This window comes from Antennarius striatus, chromosome 22 (assembly GCF_040054535.1).
Source record: "Antennarius striatus isolate MH-2024 chromosome 22, ASM4005453v1, whole genome shotgun sequence".
NCBI lineage: Eukaryota > Metazoa > Chordata > Actinopteri > Lophiiformes > Antennariidae > Antennarius > Antennarius striatus.
Genome location: NC_090797.1, coordinates 6,437,545 through 6,456,236, shown reverse-complemented (window position 1 = coordinate 6,456,236; position 18,692 = coordinate 6,437,545). Strand labels below are relative to the sequence as shown.

The 18,692-nt window shown below is 39.3% G+C and overlaps 3 protein-coding genes across 8 annotated transcripts; 2 read left to right on the top strand and 1 right to left on the bottom strand.

Moving 5' to 3' along the window:
- Positions 1–394: 394 nt before the first annotated feature.
- depdc4 (DEP domain containing 4) lies at positions 395–5,076 on the top strand. 2 transcript variants are annotated; one of them, XM_068306932.1, is made up of 9 exons: positions 395–483; positions 757–1,171; positions 1,490–1,641; positions 1,766–1,958; positions 2,135–2,385; positions 2,617–2,759; positions 2,883–3,008; positions 3,206–3,284; positions 3,480–5,076. In XM_068306932.1, the coding sequence occupies exons 1-9, from the start codon at positions 405–407 to the stop codon at positions 3,677–3,679; spliced, it is 1,638 nt and encodes a 545-aa protein (XP_068163033.1). In that variant the 5' UTR covers positions 395–404; the 3' UTR covers positions 3,680–5,076. The 2 variants fall into 2 exon arrangements, with proteins under 2 accessions (XP_068163033.1, XP_068163035.1); XM_068306934.1 differs by having other exon boundaries at positions 402–483; positions 975–1,171.
- A 345-nt stretch (positions 5,077–5,421) lies between these two features.
- On the top strand, positions 5,422–14,437 carry scyl2 (SCY1 like pseudokinase 2). Of its 2 annotated transcripts, XM_068307006.1 has the most exons (19): positions 5,422–5,561; positions 7,087–7,283; positions 7,375–7,532; positions 7,954–8,098; positions 8,445–8,594; positions 8,688–8,909; positions 9,085–9,201; positions 9,289–9,414; positions 9,517–9,693; positions 9,916–9,927; positions 10,114–10,236; positions 10,345–10,458; positions 10,578–10,710; positions 10,811–10,929; positions 11,028–11,128; positions 11,324–11,387; positions 11,532–11,609; positions 11,714–11,836; positions 11,918–14,437. In XM_068307006.1, the coding sequence occupies exons 2-19, from the start codon at positions 7,107–7,109 to the stop codon at positions 12,515–12,517; spliced, it is 2,739 nt and encodes a 912-aa protein (XP_068163107.1). In that variant the 5' UTR covers positions 5,422–5,561; positions 7,087–7,106; the 3' UTR covers positions 12,518–14,437. The 2 variants fall into 2 exon arrangements, with proteins under 2 accessions (XP_068163107.1, XP_068163108.1); XM_068307007.1 differs by lacking the exon at positions 9,916–9,927.
- Positions 14,438–14,646: 209 nt separating this feature from the next.
- On the bottom strand, positions 14,647–18,238 carry LOC137589332 (protein mono-ADP-ribosyltransferase PARP12-like). 4 transcript variants are annotated; one of them, XM_068307010.1, is made up of 10 exons: positions 18,194–18,238; positions 17,187–17,231; positions 16,790–17,003; positions 16,408–16,552; positions 16,191–16,323; positions 15,934–16,054; positions 15,754–15,832; positions 15,420–15,519; positions 15,208–15,328; positions 14,647–15,134 (listed from the first exon to the last, which is right to left on the bottom strand). In XM_068307010.1, exons 2-10 carry the CDS (start codon positions 17,193–17,195, stop codon positions 15,079–15,081), a joined length of 978 nt encoding a protein of 325 aa, XP_068163111.1. In that variant the 5' UTR covers positions 17,196–17,231; positions 18,194–18,238; the 3' UTR covers positions 14,647–15,078. The 4 variants fall into 4 exon arrangements, with proteins under 4 accessions (XP_068163111.1, XP_068163110.1, XP_068163109.1 ...); XM_068307009.1 differs by having other exon boundaries at positions 17,194–17,231; positions 18,194–18,231; XM_068307008.1 differs by having other exon boundaries at positions 17,140–17,231; positions 18,194–18,210.
- Between the last annotated feature and the right edge of the window lie 454 nt (positions 18,239–18,692).

Here is an 18,692-nt window from a genome sequence, read left to right as displayed (position 1 = left end):
CGTTTCCCACAATGCAGTAATTAAGCCCATTTTAACTTTGAGGAAAGGTTTTGAACAAAGTTAATGTTCTAACTTGTGTTTGATTGTTATTTTTCTTTATTCACTTGGATAGTTTGATCCTTGATTGATTGAGTTATTTATGTGGCTTTCATAACCAACAAATTAAATGGATTTAACAGACCAAATAATTTATTAATATACTGTGAGCAACTGTAGTTAAAGTACAGTACGTAGTACTACGTGTACAATTTCCGGGATTAATAAAGTATATCTACTGTACTTAAATTGAGGCTGTTTTTTATGATAAATCGCAGTACACTTTATGTCCTGTAGAGGGAGGGCGCGTCTCCCTTTCAGTCATTTTTAGCAGAAGAAGATAGTTGTTGACGTCACAGGCAAAGCTCATGATGGCGGTTGATTTGACTCCTCGGTTTAGAAGGTTGAACAGCCAAACAAGAAGTTTTCGTGAAAATATACAGCATGGTAAGATTTAAATATCTGCACAAACAACTCTTATTTGTTTTATATTTAGGTAATGATTTCACGTTCATGTCGTTTATTAGGTGTTAAATGTGTATGTTCTATCTGTCAGAGGCGCACTTCAAATAATGTGCTTGTGTTAAAAAGGAAATAAACATGCATTATGCATCTAAATTGAATTAAATTTCCATTTTTCACACCTACAGTTCACTTTCACTCATAGTTTGTGATGTGACATTACTTTCACTCCTCCTGTTATCCCGTGGCTCCTAATAGGTTTCTCCGGGCCTTTCGGTGCCACGCAGCTTTGGTACAACATCATTCAGGCCCTGCAAACCCAGGTGGAGGTGCGCTGCTGTCGAAGGCACCTCCGCGTTCATGCCGAATGTTTCACGGGCTCGGACGCTGTTGACGCCGTCCTCAGTTATTTGATGCAAAATGTGGCGTTTTGCACAAGTGAGGTGTCAAGACTGAAAGCTGCCCGACTCTGTCAGGCTCTGATGGAGGCCAAGGTGTTCGAGCCGGTGGGAGCGAAGCTGTTTCGCAGAGACAAGGAAGCGAACTTTGAAGACAGCAGCTGTAGCCTGTACCGTTTTCTGGAATATAAAGTGTTACCTCATTCTGCCATGAAGGAATGTGATGATAATGCAGAAAACACGGCACCAGAGGAACAGGAGATAAAGTGGAAGAGGTTCGTTTTACTTACACTTTTTGTTGTGTTGCAACTTGCAGTTGGGTTTATTTAGTGTATTGCATTTAAGTAACATTGAAATAGGCAGACATGGAAAAATGCATATCTGTGTATTAGATCTTAGCAGATAAACCCAGTTAATACATTTGATTTGTAATTTTGATAAAGAAATTACCACAATTTATTTTATTTGGTTTTAATTTAGCGTTATTTAATGTGATCACTCGACTTTCACAACATTACGCAGTGTGATGACCCACCACCCCTCCACAGACCTCAGTTTGATTAATCACTAATGTCTATCATTGGTTTCTGGAGGCTGAAGGAACCGAGGACAATTTCTAATCCCATTGCTGTTGGACCATCAGACAGGAGGATTGAGAGGCTGCTCAAGACCATCAATCTGCGGCCAGCCTTATCTCCTGCTCTACATACGACCCACAGAACTTCTGCCATTCTGTCCAAAGCTGGTAAGATTGAGCTCAGTTGTTGGTATTTGCTAGTTTGATGATTTCCTGAAGTACAGTTAATAATGGCCAAATATTTTCCTCTCAAATTAGATTTTCTCATTACTGCTCTTTCATCTGTCCCCAGTGGTAGCTGAGGTTTGGAAGCAGCAGACACTGTTGCAGCTGCTGCAGATAGTAGAGATACCCATGTTGGACTGCATCCTGACTTCTCCAGCCAGGGCAGGCCAGGCCTGCGGAGCTCCTCCGGCCACCCAGGACTTAATTATTTCTAACACATGCCTGGAGAGAGAGCTGCCTGACACACTTAATCTTCCTCAGTTAGTGGGCTGATTATTACTTTCATGCTTTTCTGCACAGTGGACATAAAACTAAAATTTCTGTATGATCTAAACCGTTCCTGAATTTTCAATACAAACATAAAAAAGTGTGTAAAAAACTTTACTGCCCCCACAGAGGAAAGCGGTTTACTTTCCCTCTTACTCTTTTCTTTCAGTTTAGATGGGTGGCTTATGTCAGCTGCAGACTGCTTGGAGCTGTTCCCCGACCAGCTGATTGTGGTTGCAGGGGAACAGCTCAGCCAACAAGGCAGCAATGCCTTTTCAGAAAATGAACAAGCAGAGCAGAAAGCAAGTCAAAAGAGGCTTCTCTTTGACACCATTGCCAAGTACTACAGTGGACCGGAAAAAACTCCTCTACTCTCTGGACATCACCTGGACATACATGCTGCAATTCTGAATTTGTTGGGTAAGACTAAATAAGGACTAAGGTGACTTTTGGTTTCTCCTGTGTCTTCTTGAGATGAGATTTGACAGTCAAATCTGGTACACCTCACATCAGATGGCAAGACTATACATATAAGACAATAAATTACAGTTCTTTATTTGTAATTTGATATCTGGCATTGTTTTTCATCTCTTCAAAATCCAATTTCTTTTCTGCCTTCTTTTTTATCCACACTTTTTTGTTTCCTTCTAGGTGAAGGAAAGGTTCAGGATGCTATCAGAGCATCACAGTTGTGTTTGCGTTTACTGGAAACAAGTGTGAGAGATGAACTCAGGAGACTGCTGACCTTTATGGCCACGGCTGCTCACCCAGATGCATGTCGTCTTCAGAGACAGGTAGTTTGTCTCCACCGAACTGCACTATCATCTCTAAGGTTTTGTGCATATTTGTTATGTATTGTAAAGGAATACAATTGAAAAAATAGACATTCATTCTCTAAATGGTGTGCTTCCCTTCAGATCGCTAACAGGGCCCTAGTTTGCCGCACTTTTCAGAGAGCAGTTATCCAGAATCATGATATGACTCGATCTCAAATCGAAAACCTGGTGCTGTTTCTCATGGACAATTGTAATGAGCTTTTCAAGGTACACAAATAGACTTAATTTGTTTTTTTTGCAAACACTGCATTTAATGACAGCTAAAAAGCTTCACATAACCTGAACTTTTTTACGTCAGTGGTTAATTAGATCTACAAATACTTGATAGTACATTTAATTACACTCAAATTTGGATGCACCATTTAAAAACATTAGTTAACTTGTTTTACCTACAAAAATTCCAGACTCCCACATCCCTTATTGAAGCTGTGAGGAGAACACTGAGGACCATGCAGCAGGGAAAAGACCCTGATTCAGTTGCTAGTAAGTCTTAATGTTCATTGTAATACATATAACGTCTTTCAAATGCTTCTTTATTTTTAACGTCACCTGGAAATAAGACAAATGAAAGACTGTTTAAACATACAGTTTGTAACTGTCTGCAAAATGACCCGAGTTCTAAGCATACACAGTACTGCATTAGGAGGTCAAAATCCTCTGTCCTCTTGTGTCTTGCAGCGTTCACTTTCTGCCAGCAGATGACGGTACAGGAGTATGAGGACCAGCGAGAGGCCACCACCCTGGAAGGCCTCAAAAAGCTCCTTCATGACATTTCCTCTAGCGAAACCATACCTGTCAAGCAAAAGAGGAGGATGCTGAAAGAGTTTGAAAAACATCACCCTGTGGTCTTCTTCAAACATCTGTCCAGCACCTTTTGATGCACACAACAGAAAGGTGTTTGTTTGACTTCCTAGGTGCTTAACTTCTGTGGTCACACTTAAAAATAATGGTTTAGATTTAATTTTAGAAGCTTTAAAAAGTGGCATACAGTCACAACTATGTCTGGTTGTGTAGAGGGATTGATGCCATTAATGCAGGTTATGCTACTATAGAAAGAAGTGTTGCTGCGTCTGCTGTTGTATTTCTTTTATTAGATATTTATAATTCTCACTGCCCTGTAGCACTGGAGGTGTTGGCTCTCTGATTAATACTGTAATTTAAGGAGGCATTTTGAAATATCTTGCACTAATTTATGAAATGATAATATTTCATCATGATATCAGTTGTGGAAATGGTTGGTAATTTTGATTAGAAATGGCTAGAAATTATGTTGAGTAACATTTTACATTTGCCTTAATTTGTGAGATTGTACTGCTGTTTCTATGGAAACCGGTACATAAAGTATTGAAACTAAAGGGACTACTGACTATTATTTTTCCTCTTGTGGACTAATTTTTTTTAAAAAACTTTCTTGGTGTAATAAAATAGTGATTTGATATATCCTTAGATATTTAAGTGAGGTTGATTGGGGCTTTATCTGTGGTTTGCAAGATGCAAAAGGATAATTGTATTTTATAGATTTTTGAGTTTGTTTTTCAGCCCTACACTCATATCTGAATAAGCATTATTGTTTTTAACTTGGCCCTGTGACATTTTTAAAATTATAACTCAAATCAATTGAAGGGTTCAAGTGTACCATAATATATTAGGCCAACTATAGCTCAGGTTGATATCTTAAATTCATTAAATTACTAAATGTCAAAATTCTTCAGTTGTTCACAAAAAGTACTCTCCTTGCTAGCATCAACATATTTTTTGGAAAGATGATATTCCACTTCCAAAATAAATCACAAATGTTGGGAGCTAACTTTTCAGGTGGTACAACATTAATCTTGCACTGGAGCTGTATTTAACCTGTAATCTGCCTTTATTGTTTAAAATTCTTACACTGTTAAAGTATTTTCTTAGAGCAGTGAACATTGTGCATTATGAAATGATGTATGTACAAATGATGGCTTAATGTTATTGATGGCTACTAATTTCATCAATGCTACCACAGCTGGATTTTATTGTTGCTGAATCAAATCATAGTAATCCCACGGTAATTGTATCGTCGTTATAATTTCAATCAGCAGCTTCTGTTTTTACTATACACTGAAATAATGATAGAATGCACTTTACAATAATCAGACATGCTTTATTTTGTCTTTGTGTAATACAAATACAATAAAAGTTTAATTTTTTTCTTGATCAACATTGCTGTACTTTTGTGTGTGCAACCTGCACTTAGTGTTCCTCTAATATAAAATCATTTTTTCCTTCTCCCCTCATCACCTGCCACATTAATCTATGCGTCTCAAAATATTCTCTCTGATCACATACTCTTATTTTACAGCTGTCAACAATGTATATACTGTGTAAATATGTTCATGAATTTACAATTGATTCGTATTAAGTTTCTTTCACGGCAAACAAGATTTCTTTTAAAAGAAATATTTGTATGAAAAGTGGAGATGTCAAAAATAAACGAATTCATGGTCAAATATCCGTAGCTTTACTTATAATTTATAAGGTGTAATAGTTACTGTAATACTATTTTATGTATTTTAATATACAGTAGTCAATAAATGTAAGTGACGTATCACGTGACTGCGTTAAAAACCCGGAAGTGCGGTTACTCATTGACGAGCGCACCAACAAATCTCATTTCGTGTGCCACTGGGAGACATGGGGGCTGTGTTTTCTTGTCGCAACTGACACCCCCACAGCGGATAACCTACTTTATTTAGAAATTTATCCGTGACCCCCTTCACATCCGAGGTAAGCAGCTGGAGGGTTCCAGGCTGTCAGTTCCTGGGTTAATAAACACAATAACGTCGTATTGTTGGCTAGTTGGGCTAGTTAGCTAGCCAGGGTCCGTAGCCATCGTGAGGTGTTTGTTTAAGAAGTGTTTCATGGTGGACAACGATGATGTCAGTTTCTGTAGGTTCAAGGGTAGGAATGACGTCGGAAGACGGGTTGAGAAGATAACTGCTGTCTGTAAATGATGTGTTTAAATGTATGTTAGTTTTTAATGTGTTTAGCTAATGAAGATATTGGCTAACAGGAAGCTATCTGTCAGACTTGAGTCATCCACCTGACCATCAGTCAGTGTCAACGACAAATGTGGTTTGTGTTGAATTTATCCAACCGGAAAAAAATATTGTTTAATCTCACACGAATAAACTATAAAAAACACAACCAGTTCAACAAGCCACTGTTATGTTTAACTCTGTTATCATTCCAGCTAACTAGCTAATCACCAACTACGCTAGGAGGAAAGGCTCTGTGCCGTCGGCGAGTTGAACGTGAAAAACGCTGTTTGTAGTTTCCCTGTGTATTTCCTGTTAACATTAGAACAATGGCTATGAACTCTGTGTATCCTTTTCTAAATACAACAAACCTGTTGCAGATAAACATTTGAAACAGTCTCAGATATCTTACAGGGTATATGATGAAATTCTGTTAAAGAACTTTGCCTTACAGTCATCTACGTTGGGTAAAGAAAAGGTTTTTTTTTTAAAAAAAAGATGTTGGTTTTGACCTCAGTTTACAAGCATAGACAGCAAAGATCTTTTCAAATTTCATCTGCAGTAATGCTGCATTGCACATGTCACATTCTGTATGCTTTGATTCATTTCATATTGATGCTTAACAAAATATAGTAGTAATGTATTAGAATTATTATGAAAACTGCACACAGTTAGCCACAGTTTCCAGAAATACACCTAGTTGCAGTACAGTTGTTATAAGCCCAGTAAGGAGTGATGAGTGAGTGTGGCACTAAAGGAAGAATGCTATTTTTGCCCTCAACAGATATTTTTTTGTCTGTTGTCCTGTTGCTTCACATGCTGTTATGTCAAAGGATTTCGAAAGAGAAACTTTAGGTTGTTGGGTTTGACTTTGCTCTGAGTCATTTTATTTTCTGGTTGAGGCATGGGCTATCCTGTGTTTTTATTAATGATATGCTTATTATTTCAAGAACAGGTTACTGTAAGTCATGTTTTTGTAATATTCAATTTTGCGAGTCAACCAGTCAGCACATTCTTAAAACATTGCACACAATCATAATGACATTGTTTGCACTCTATTATACCTATCAGCATATTGAATACAACAGAACTTTAGTGCACATTTTAATCTTTGCGTTTTATTTTACACAATACTTACAGGAAGCAATATCAACTCTTTTGACAAAATTCACAAGGGCTTTTGACATTTGAACAACTGGTCTTCACCACTTTGGCTAAACTGTGTTTTTCTGGACCTGCTTTCCTTTCCTGATTGATCTGAACTCCACCTGCAGCTGCCACGTCAGACGTAAACATGGAGTCTATGCTCAATAAGCTAAAGAGCACTGTCACCAAGGTGACGGCGGATCTCACCAGTTCTGTCATGGGCAACCCAGTGACACGGGAGTTTGAAGTTGGACGACATATTGCCAGTGGGGGTCCTGGTACATGCTGGAGGATCTATGATGGCATAAAGAAGTCCACCAAACAGGTGTGTGTGTTGTCCAACTCATCAGAACAGTCGTACTTCAAAGGTTTCAGTAACAATGTAGTTTCAGCTTGTTTGCCTTTGAACCCCCCAGGAAGTGGCAGTGTTTGTGTTTGAGAAGAGGATGATCGACAAGTATCAGAAATTTGAGAAGGACCAAATCGTTGATTCCCTGAAAAGAGGGGTGCAACAGCTGACCAGACTGCGTCACCCCCGTCTTTTAACTGTACAGCATCCTCTGGAAGAGTCACGGTGAATAATGCATATACATCACACACACAAACATCACACACACACACACATAAAAGTGTGCATATTTAGAGGAAAATTTAGAGAGTCAGCACTGAAAGAGGAGCTAGGCATTGCAGGTAAAGAATGCATAATGAATCTGTGGGTTTGCCCTTGTGTGTGAATGTGTGAGCAGAAGCTTCTCATGATCAGAGGACTGTCGACTGGCCTCTGAATAATGCATGGCCTCTGAGGCTGTCCTCTGCTTATTTTTTCTTTACCAGTCTATCTTTCATTGTCAGTCATGACTGCTGCAGATTCAAAGAACGTATTTGTCTTAGTTGTTGCCTTTGTTCATGTTGCCAACTGACAAATTGCCAATATGTCAAGAACAACTTCACAAGTGTTTCAAATTTTGCTGATGATTTCTATACTTGATCTTCAGGGACTGCTTGGCGTTCTGTACAGAGCCGGTGTTTGCTAGTCTGGCAAATGTGCTGGGCCAGTGTGAGAACTTACCTTACCCCTTGCCTAGTGAAATCAAGGATTATAAACTATATGATGTGGAGATGAAGTACGGCTTGCTACAGGTGAGAGGCTTCTAAGTTTCCTTACGGCTGCAACTAAGAACTAGATTGGTTATTAATTGCTTGTTATTTTTTGGTATCAATCATTTGGTCAGATATTTTAGAGATGTTCAGAATCATAATTTATCAGAGTAAAGGCTGGGATTACACTTGTAAACTGTATTTTGTGACCAGGACCCACAGATTGTATTTGTTATAATAGAAAACAGACAACCAGTAAATGTCCAATCCAGAGGATAATGAGCTATGAATATGGTTTTGACTCATTCGTTGTATTTTCATATGTGCATTTCTGTTTTACCCTAATCTTCTTTGAAATTTTCCCAAATTTTTTTTTTTATCTCTTCAGATTTCGGAGGGTTTGTCCTTCCTCCACAGTGGTGTGAAAATGGTCCATGGAAACTTGTGTCCAGAGAACATCATTCTCAACAAGAGTGGATCTTGGAAGATCATGGGCTTTGACTTCAGCATCTCCTCTACCAACCCCTCAGATGCTGAGGTGAGCCAGCAGGGCTTCCTGCCTTTTAAGGTGCTCTGCCAAAATAATGCAGATAAATATTTTCACACTTTTATACTCTCATTTCCTCCTCAGCCTAAATACACTTGTAAAGAGTGGGAACCCAACTTTCCTCCTCTCTGCCTTCCCAACCCTGAGTACCTGGCCCCCGAGTACATACTGTCTGTCAGCTGCGACTCTGCATCCGACATGTATTCATTGGGAGTGGTCATGCACGCCATCTTCAATGAGGGCAAGCCTGTTTTCAAAGTCAACAAGCATGACATTTTTAAGAGTTTCAGCAGGCAGCTGGATCAGGTGAGTGAAGCTGTGAACGTTGACACAGTCTAAAGTTCTTAAATAGGGCAGAATTTAAGACATGAAGTCATCCTCATCACTGATTGACATATTAAAAGAACTGCTTAAGCTCAGGAGGCAAAGCAGGCAAATGCTGATTATTTTCTGCTGGTATTCTGCTTTTTTCTCAATGCAGTTAACCACCATGAATCCAGCTCTCTTGAACAAGATCCCAGAGGAGGTTAGAACTCACGCAAAAATGCTGCTCAGCGTCACGCCCAATGTCCGACCAGATGCAGACCAGATGACCAAGGTTTGAATTCATGATGATCAAAAGAAAGTATATTTTATCGTATGTGGAAATTCCCATGTGTTTTGATTTTGTTTGTGTGAAAATCAGATTCCATTTTTTGATGACGTGGGCGCTACGACCCTGCAATACTTTGATTCCCTCTTCCAAAGAGACAACCTACAGAAGTCTCAGTTCTACAAAGGTCTCCCTAAAGTCCTACCCAAACTACCCAAGGTAGTACGACTAAATCTGTAGGATTACAAAACAATGCAGTGATTCAGTTTGAGGTTATTCTGTCACAGCTTCACAAATCCATTCTGATTTTCTTTCACACAGAGAGTGGTGATTTATCGAATCTTGCCGGCGCTGACCTCCGAGTTTGTCAACCCAGACATGGTTCCATTTGTGCTCCCCAATGTGCTCCTGATTGCAGAAGAGTGCACCAAGGAGGAGTATATCCGCCTCGTCCTGCCTGACCTCTCACCTGTTTTCAAGCAGCAGGAGCCGGTTCAGGTATAGACTCACAAAGATCTAAAAGAAATCAGCTTGTTAAGTGTACCTAAGCATATCAGGATCAAATTGTTAGAGGGACATTGCTATCGTAATTTTTCCCTGTGTCTTTGCATGTTTTTGTTCTTTTGGCTGTACATCAGACTAAAAAGCCTGCTCTGTGCTTGATTTGACATTGTATCAATACTGGTTTTTCCCTGTATCCTTCTTTCTATGCTTCCTCAGGCTAGCAATATGGTGAGTGGTCTCTGCTGTGAACACTCTGGCACTATTTGCAGCATTAAACGTGTGTGTGTGTGTGTGTGTGTGTGTGTGTGTGTGTGTGTGTGTGTGTGTGCCATTTGATGCATTTCTCACTTGTAAAAAATATCGCGTTCTGTTTTTGATTTTCATGATTTTCATTCTGCTAAATGGTATGTGCAGATCCTGCTGATATTCCTTCAGAAGATGGACCTACTATTAACCAAGACACCAGCAGATGATATCAAAAACTCTGTGCTACCCATGGTCTACAGGGCCCTAGAAGCCCCTTCTGTACAGATCCAGGTACAAGGACGGGAATTACAGCTGCTTGGAAGTTGAAATGTGACAGTTTTTGATGCATTTTACATCATAAAGCAGATTTCATAATATCCTCTCCTCGTTGCCGAGCAGGAGCTGTGCCTGAACATCATTCCGACATTTGCAAACCTTATTGACTACCCATCTATGAAGAATGCCCTCATTCCTCGAGTCAAATCAGCCTGCCTGAAGACCTCCTCTCTTGCTGTGAGTCTCCATGAGACATTTTCTGCTCGTAGCTTTCAGGATGTCTACTAAAGCATCAATGAGTTTTCTGTCCTCATGCCTGTTTTTCTACGTGTTTGCCTTCTTTTGGTATCATGTAGGTACGAGTGAACTCTCTGGTGTGTCTGGGGAAGATCTTGGAATATTTAGACAAGTGGTTTGTCATCGATGAGATCCTGCCCTTCCTACAACAGATTCCTTCCAGAGAGCCAGCGGTACTCATGGGTATTCTAGGTAAAGAAACAGTACAAACTTCATTCCTATTTCAGTTCCTGTGAATTGACACAGTTGCGCAACCCCTTGTGTTTGCTAACTTCCTCACTCCCCACTTCAGGAATCTACAAGTGCACCTTCAGCCATAAGAAGCTGGGTATCCCCAAAGAGCACCTTGCCACCAAAATCCTTCCCCACCTCGTGTCTCTCAGTATAGACAACAATCTCAACCTCAACCAGGTAATACAGAGCTAAACACCAGCATGCTGTAAAATTTTTTACATGTTTTACTGAAACATGGCTCAAATGTTAAATTTTATTTATTATTGATGTTTCAGTTCAACTCATTCATGGTGGTCATACGGGACATGCTGTCTCGCATGGAGACGGAGCACAAGACCAAGTTGGAGCAACTGCACCTCATGCAGGAGCAACACAAGTGTGTATTACTAATTAAAATGATTTGCCTCCCTTTTTATTTTCTGATTGAAAAATAAAATGCTTATACGTATGAATGGATTTCAAAACTTGAAGGAAATTGAATCTGTCTTAACAAGCAGTTGATGAGTTTGATATTCAAATTTATTCAAATTCATGCTTTCTGATTGTTTATGGCTTTTTTTTTCTGCAAAAGGACCATAAACATCTCAAACCCAGGGAACCAGTCAGAGGAGGTGAAAAACAGCAGTGGCAACCAGGTAAGAAATCAGTTCTATGACTGCCATGTAAACGATTAAAGAGTACAGGTATACGTGGTGCACAATGAATGTTCTTTGCCTTAAAGGTTCCTATAAATGCATCAAATCAAACGTTAGGTGTGATGTTTTCTCTAATGCTTTCAGATCGATGATATATTTGGCAGCGCCGGGGTTAACGGGAAAGAGAACGGCTCTGCATCAACATCCTCGCAGCCTAATCGAGTATGGAAACACCAATTTTGTCCATTTTGTCCATTCAGCATGCAGTCCAGTTTGTTCACCATCTGACATTTTCTGACCCCTCCTCGCTCTCCCCTCCCTCCCAGATGTCTCTGACTCTAGAAGAGAAACAGCGCTTGGCTAAGGAGCAGGAGCAGGCAGCCAAACTGAGGAGCCAGCAGCCATTAGCGCCCCAGGCTATCAAATCGGCCTCCACTACCAACACAAAGGTAAAAGCCTGGACACACCGTGCCTAACAAACACTTCCTGAAGCACTCATGGATTGTGATGCTAAATCTTTCTAATTTCAGACTAAAGATCTAACCAGCAGTCTTCTGAACAACATGACTTCGCTAAACAGTCTGGCCTTGGCCAACACGCCACGACCAGCCCCTGTGCAGGGCAGCACCATTTCTGCCTTCCCCTCTCCCAATCCCATAATGGGCCCCATGGGCGTCCAAGTCTCCAATGGCTTCAACCAGCCTATTGGCTTTCAGACAGGAGTCATGGGGATGGGAATGCGGCCGTCAGGCCCCGGCCTCTACAGCGGCATGGCTACCACCACCAGTACCCCAAACTTTGGAGCCCTTAATCAAGGAACAAATAAAGCTCCGGACATGTCAGCCCTGGACAGTCTTTTTACACCCAGCCAACCCAAAGTCGTCCTCAACCAAATGGGTCCAAAGGCAACACCTGGCACAAACACCCCATGGCTCAATCAGTTTGGTTCAGCCCAGAACACTCAGACTCAGATAGGTATGGGAAGCATGCCCAGTGGGTTTGGGGTGCAAGCAAACCCGTTTTTCAGCCCGCAGAACTTTTCTCAGCCTGCTGCTGCCCCTAGCCTGAACCAAAGTGGAATTAAACATAGTGCATCTACCAACAACGATTTAAAAGACTTATTTGGCTAAACAAAAGTTTAAAAAGACAGGCCAGGTTGATTATATTCTTTTATTAACTCTGGATCAATGAGCCTTGAATTCTCACAGAACGGAGCGTTGAAAACAAAATCCTTCCATGGTTGTTGTTGTCTTTTTATTTTTAACTTGGCTTGGTGTGAACTCTGGCTCCCGCCTCAAATTCAGCTGGCAAATTAGCCTGCTTCTGAATTGAATTTGTATTGGACCAGAAGAACAAATGTTCGGGATGGGAACTCTTTCTTCTATGCTGTGTTCTTTACATGCTGGGGGTTTCCTACTGTTTTGTACTGTTATTCATGAAGGTTTGTGTTATTACGGACGAGTGTATGGATGAACGTCACTCTGTTAACAAGTAGCATCAGTATTGCCGCTTAAAATGAGCTCAAAAAGATAGAAAGAAATTGCTTCCATGCTTTGCATCTGTTTAGTTTAGGCTTCTGTTCCTTTTTTGGGTGTCTGCGGAGTATTTTGGGATTTGCTGCATGACTAAAGTGATCAGAGAGTTGGCAAAAAAGACCAAAAAAAAGAAACTATAAAAACATCTGACGTTGGTGGGAGGTAGCTGGAAGTGTAACGCTGACAAGCTTGCAGTCATTTGCATCCAGGAGGAAAAATGATGAAATGGGGTGTAGGAGTGTGACAGCGCCGCTGTTCTCTGGCACAGAGGAAATGAAGATGGGTGATCCAATCTGCTGTACATTTTTCCTTTTTGGTTGCAATCTTTTTCTCTTTAAAGACTGCAAAAACCCCTGAATCGTCATTTTATGTGACATCCAACCAGGCTTGTTAAAAGCTTGACCAACCATTTCACATCCTTTGGTAACAGAAGACATTTCCTGCAGTATGAATATATTTCAGATGACAGCGGAGTAGCTATAACACCAGTGATACTTTTAGCTGATGATAAACAATTGAAAAAGAAGGTATGTACTGCTTAGACTAATGTACCACACATGGGTACATGTGTAAAGCTCGACACTCATCTGTTACAGAGATATAAACATTTCTCTTTGAATCAGCTGCTTCTTAAATTATTTGCTTGATTGCAAGTTTCTAAAAATAAAAAGTTCCTTTTTTGATTTTATAATCAAAATCAAATAATAGTGATTCCTAATTATTCCATTGACCAATGTCATTTTATTCACTGAGCTGCATTTGCTCAGATGTCGTTACAGGACTCAAAATCCTCACATGCACCATTTCTGTACATTTGTAATTTCATTTCAGCACTTTTCAGCTGTGAGGGAAACTGCTGGTGACATTTGTATTCAGATGTGTACGTATACAGTCGTATGGATCATTCTGTGAGGGCCTTGGAATTTTTCTGTCTTTGTCATAATAGTTAAGAGGCCTTAGATGAGTCGTGTGCAATAATTCTGATCAGTTTTTTTAAAGGTGCACATCGATAGGTTCGAGCATCCGTGGATGTCACCTCACCTTCATCTCCACTGACCTGCAATCATTATGGTCTGACTTTCTTAGCTTAATATTAATATGCACTCATTCTAAATTACACCTTTGAACATCTTTAAAGAGAATTATATATTCTTTTTAGACGCACCTTGCTCACACTGTTTGTGCTGACTAGTTGATAACGTTCTGAACTGTAACTTAATTTAATGAGTAATTTGTTTTTGTGAAAATAACACCACCTACAGCAGGTGAGCTCTCAAGCTATGTAGTGAATTTGGATCATTTCTCCATGATCCTCAAACATCTATGTACTTGGAAATTTTCCATCGTGAAGGTCAGCATTCTGTGTGAGGCAGTTAAGATTTTATCAATAAGCGAATGTGAGCTGTGATGTGTTTTCCCTGCAGAACCTCAAAGCAGCAGAATAAAGATTATTCTTCTACAAGATTGTTTGTATACCACTGTTGTTAAATGTTTAGTCTGGCCCTAGTTTTATGTGTTGGTCTCTGAGATGGTCCAATGATCATTGTACATATAAAGGAAAGTACACACTCTAATACTTTCAAACTGTTGTCATTATTTGTAATGGTTTTAAAATTGTGTGTGGGTGTGTGTGAGAGAGAGAGACTTGGAGAAAAAAGATAGAGGCAAAATGCAGTTATATAGAGTTCTTTCAACACTTTATCAGTATGCAATACGCAGCTATACCACTAGATGTCACTAAAGCCCTCACACGAGATTCTTGTCATTAATTAAAGACACATTTTTCTTTGCAAGTTAATACGGCAGTGTTTAAGAATCATTAGCATTACCAACTAAAATAAAAGTATTTCCTGGTATAATTGTGTCAATTTTTCACAAAAGCTCATGCAGTATCAACCGAGTGAAAGCTGTTAGTAGGTATGAGTTGGTAAATTTCAAAATATTTAATGGCAGCTGAGTGTTAATTATATATTTATATTAAACTAACCATTACAATACTATAAAAGGGGCTGATGATCAGTAGATGACCACTGAAGCCAGGGTTAAGTCATGCACCTCAGACACTCAGAGTAAATCTCTTATTAAGGCAATTGCATGAGTGCTGTTTTTAAACCGTTGATTGTAAGTTTTCTCCTTTAGGTGTCAGACGTAACCCTCTAGATACGTCTGATCTTGCGTGACTTCTTGGTGTTGAGGTTGGTTTGTTTCATTTCTGTGGAGAAAAAAACCCCATCATGTTTTTGGATTACTATTTAAGTGGAGATAGTCACAATATTTAACCAAACCTTTAAAGTCCAGCTTGTATAGCTCTCCTTTCACGTTGAAGAACATGCCTTTGTTTGGGTTCTTCTGGTACTGCTGCTCGATGTCATCACTAGTTATTGAGCAATCAGTTTGAGAACAGCTCTGTCGAGACAAAGCTGTTTAGAGCCTAATTTTTCTCTCTTAATGATAATGTTTCCAGATAAATGTAACTTCTCTTTTTCTGACGACTGACCTGTTTGAAATCATGCCAACCTCCTCTTTTCTTCTCAAACTGCCACTTTGGTCCAGAGCCCAAAGAAAGATTGTGTAAAGCTGCAGCTGCCTGAGAAACACTGGAGAAAAACAGACTCAGATTGATAACTTTTAAAATGATGCTAACATTTCTGCCACTTTCACATCTCTATGTTAAATACGTCCCTTGGGTCAGCATTAAAACTAAACAACATAAATGGCTAACATGGCTTTTTTCAAAATAAATCTGAATAATTTCTCAGAAAATGTGTAAATTCAATATTAAATCCTTTAATTGAACTCCTTTAACCCCAATGGGCAAAATACAAGCTCACCCTGCTCCTGCTTGCTTGTGACGGTACAGCGGGCGACGATTCACTTTCCTGCGTCTTTTTTTCCCCACTTGTTGCATTTCTGGCAGGCACAATGAAATATTTTTAGCATTTGCACAGAAAACAAAGTTCTTCATTTCAAAGTCAGCATGATTATATGACAATTTCCTGTCTGTGCTTCACCTTCGAATCTAATTTCCAAGGTTTCACCAGTGATGCTGAAAGTAATAGAACCTTTTGGGTCAGTCTTGAACTTCTTTTCTATATCATTGCTGGTTACAGAGCTGCAGGTTCCATATGAAACCTGTTGAAATTAATGTTAGTTAACGTCTGAGAAAATTAGAAAAGAAAATTTCAGGTCACACACTGAATTTTAATAAAAGATGGGAATTTGGGTAATTTTGTACAAAAAACAGAGGTTTAGGTGGGACTCCATTTACCTTGGTTCCATATTTGTTCCACTTCCTATGCACGGTGAAGTACCAGATCCACTCAGTGTTTCCATCATCTAAACGTCTCACTCTCACACTCTTCCCATCGACTCTCATTCTATTGAAATCTATATTCACTGACCTGTGGGGACAAAAATATTTGATTTAATCAGAAATCTTTTTTTCCCTTCTGTGCTTAAATTTATTTTAAATTATTATCCTTTACCCATAAGGTGTGTTGTAGATTTTAATGCTTTTGGTGTGGGGCAGTGAGTACTGGGCCTCAATAACGTGATCATTTTCAATATCCTTCCAGGAATTTCTAGCATTCAGCTGCCACTGGTAGAATCGACCATCATTAAGAATTGGGCCTGGATTAAAAAAGACAAAGAACTGAGGGTCATTGGGGCAAACTCATCACATCATCTACTGAATACTGTATGCACTAATGTGAATCAAAACCACACATCATTCTCACATCTATTACAAAGAATGAATTACAGAAGCAATTAAGCACATAGCAAATGCACACATATAAAACTCACACACATAGAAAATAAAAGTTTGCTGTTAAGATGGGGATCAGAAAGAAAGATTAATCATTCAACCTTTTGTCCCCTCGTCATTTGTTGATGGCTGGTGTGAATGTATCCTTCTTGCACCAAAGGATGATCCTCTACCCGTGTTGTGGTTCAGCTTACATTTGGATCCATTACGGCATTTCCCTCGCAGTGCATACTTGCAGACGTGCAGGTAACGACACCTGGGCCCATCCCGACAGCCACCACTGTTGTAAAACCTGCAAGCTTGTGTCTCAGAATTCTGAAAAAAAAAGATAAATACGGAGGATGTTCGTCAGCACTGGAGTGACAACTATAGTAATACACATCAAATAGATGTATTTCAATGAGGGTCATAAAATAAATGCTGTCAACATCTTCTCTGCCCATAAACAAACCCGACAGTCATTTTCTACATCTGAATATTCGTCACTGTCCAGCTCACTGCTGACATCTAAGTCCTCCCCAGAAGCGCTTTCCACATCAGAGTCTGAAGAAAGAGCACAAAGGACAGAGGAAGAAAAAGGTTGGTGATCACTTATTTGTAGTTTCCAGTGATGATGGAATGCTTCCCAAGACATTAATGCACATCACCTTGTTATTCTTTATTATTTTGGAAGGCAAAATGATATATGGAACAAGGTTTGATGTTGAGAAGATTTTCATTAAAATCTATAGCATTCTCCAGAATGCTTAGAAAGAATTTGACCCCAACCAGCCAGGCAGGTCACTGACCTCATGTTTTAAGGAATAAGACATGCAACCATCACATACAGGTTAGAATTATTAGTTGATCAATGTGCAAAATTCACAGCTGGTTCATGTCCAAGTCCTGTAGTGAAGAAAATAAGACCCAATCACGTATTAAAAACACAAAACAGAAAAATGAAGCGTTCCAGTGTCCCGGTCCTTATGACACATGTAACAGTACCCTCTAGTGGATGTTTAAATTATGAGCTGCCCGTGGTCACGTTGAAAAATACTAGTTGATAGAAAATATTTAAAATAAAAAATTTAAGTACAATTTAGACAATAACAATTAAACGGCGCGTATAATAAGAAATTAATAAGAAGCAGGCATTGAAAAAGCATATTAATTGTACTGCTCGGCTAGAGGAAAAAATAAGAAGCGAAAGTGAAACCAGGTTGTAGATTTTCTATAACGGTGAATTTTGATAAATTGTGACCTAGGTAGAGTTAAAGCCTGTGTCATTTCCGTTCATTTCCCCCCTAATATGACATATTAATAATTCTATCATGATACAGTTTTCATGTGACGTCAAGATTAACCAACCATAAATTTAAATACGCCCATTCTATTTAATAAACGTCACTAAATACTGTAACTCCCCAAGCATAACGATGATACAAATCTCCTTGGCTGAAATCCGGTTCAAATACAAGTAGAGGGCAGATGAACACCAGAAGAAAATCACAGTAAAGTGTACTTACCCGTTGCAGAGGCCATGCTGTGGTTTGAAGCACTTTCGCTTTTAATTTACTCACATTTATATAAAGACAGGCCACGCCCACTTATGGGAAATAGGCTCCTTTTTAGAAACAAGGCATAACGTTTACTAAAATTAACAACATGAGGTAATGTCATTATATTTAAGAGAAAAACAAATGAAATTGTGAATCGTTGAGATTCTCCAGGAATATGTTTTTGTGCATAATTCTTTATAGGGCACTCATAGAAATATTTAAAATCAAATTATTCAACCTTAGAATGCTATTGGATGGCATTACAGAATTTTATTCTTGTTGTAACCTTTTTTTCTTCTTCTAATTTTCAATGTCATTAAGAAAATCTATCCATCCATCCATTTTCTGTTACCGCTCTATCTGCTGTCGCGGGTTACGGGGAGCTGGAGCCCATCAAATGATCTAAAATGCACTTGTCCGAAAAAGGGCATCGTCGTCGTTGTCTCCTCCTTAAGACTAGGGGGCG

Bases quoted from the DNA above. Each gene is read 5' to 3' on its own strand.
- depdc4 (XM_068306932.1), top strand. From the start codon at position 405: ATGATGGCGGTTGATTTGACTCCTCGGTTTAGAAGGTTGAACAGCCAA. The intron at 484-756 runs GTAAGATTTAAA...GGCTCCTAATAG, and splicing joins TCGTGAAAATATACAGCATG to GTTTCTCCGGGCCTTTCGGT. The intron at 1,959-2,134 runs GTTAGTGGGCTG...CTTTTCTTTCAG, and splicing joins GACACACTTAATCTTCCTCA to TTTAGATGGGTGGCTTATGT.
- scyl2 (XM_068307006.1), top strand. From the start codon at position 7,107: ATGGAGTCTATGCTCAATAAGCTAAAGAGCACTGTCACCAAGGTGACG. The intron at 8,910-9,084 runs GTGAGTGAAGCT...TTCTCAATGCAG, and splicing joins TCAGCAGGCAGCTGGATCAG to TTAACCACCATGAATCCAGC. The intron at 11,129-11,323 runs GTGTGTATTACT...TTTCTGCAAAAG, and splicing joins CTCATGCAGGAGCAACACAA to GACCATAAACATCTCAAACC.
- LOC137589332 (XM_068307008.1), bottom strand. The intron at 16,324-16,407 runs GTAAAGGATAAT...TTGTCCCCACAG, and splicing joins ATCTACAACACACCTTATGG to GTCAGTGAATATAGATTTCA. The intron at 15,520-15,753 runs GTGAGCTTGTAT...GTTTTTCTCCAG, and splicing joins CACAAGCAAGCAGGAGCAGG to TGTTTCTCAGGCAGCTGCAG.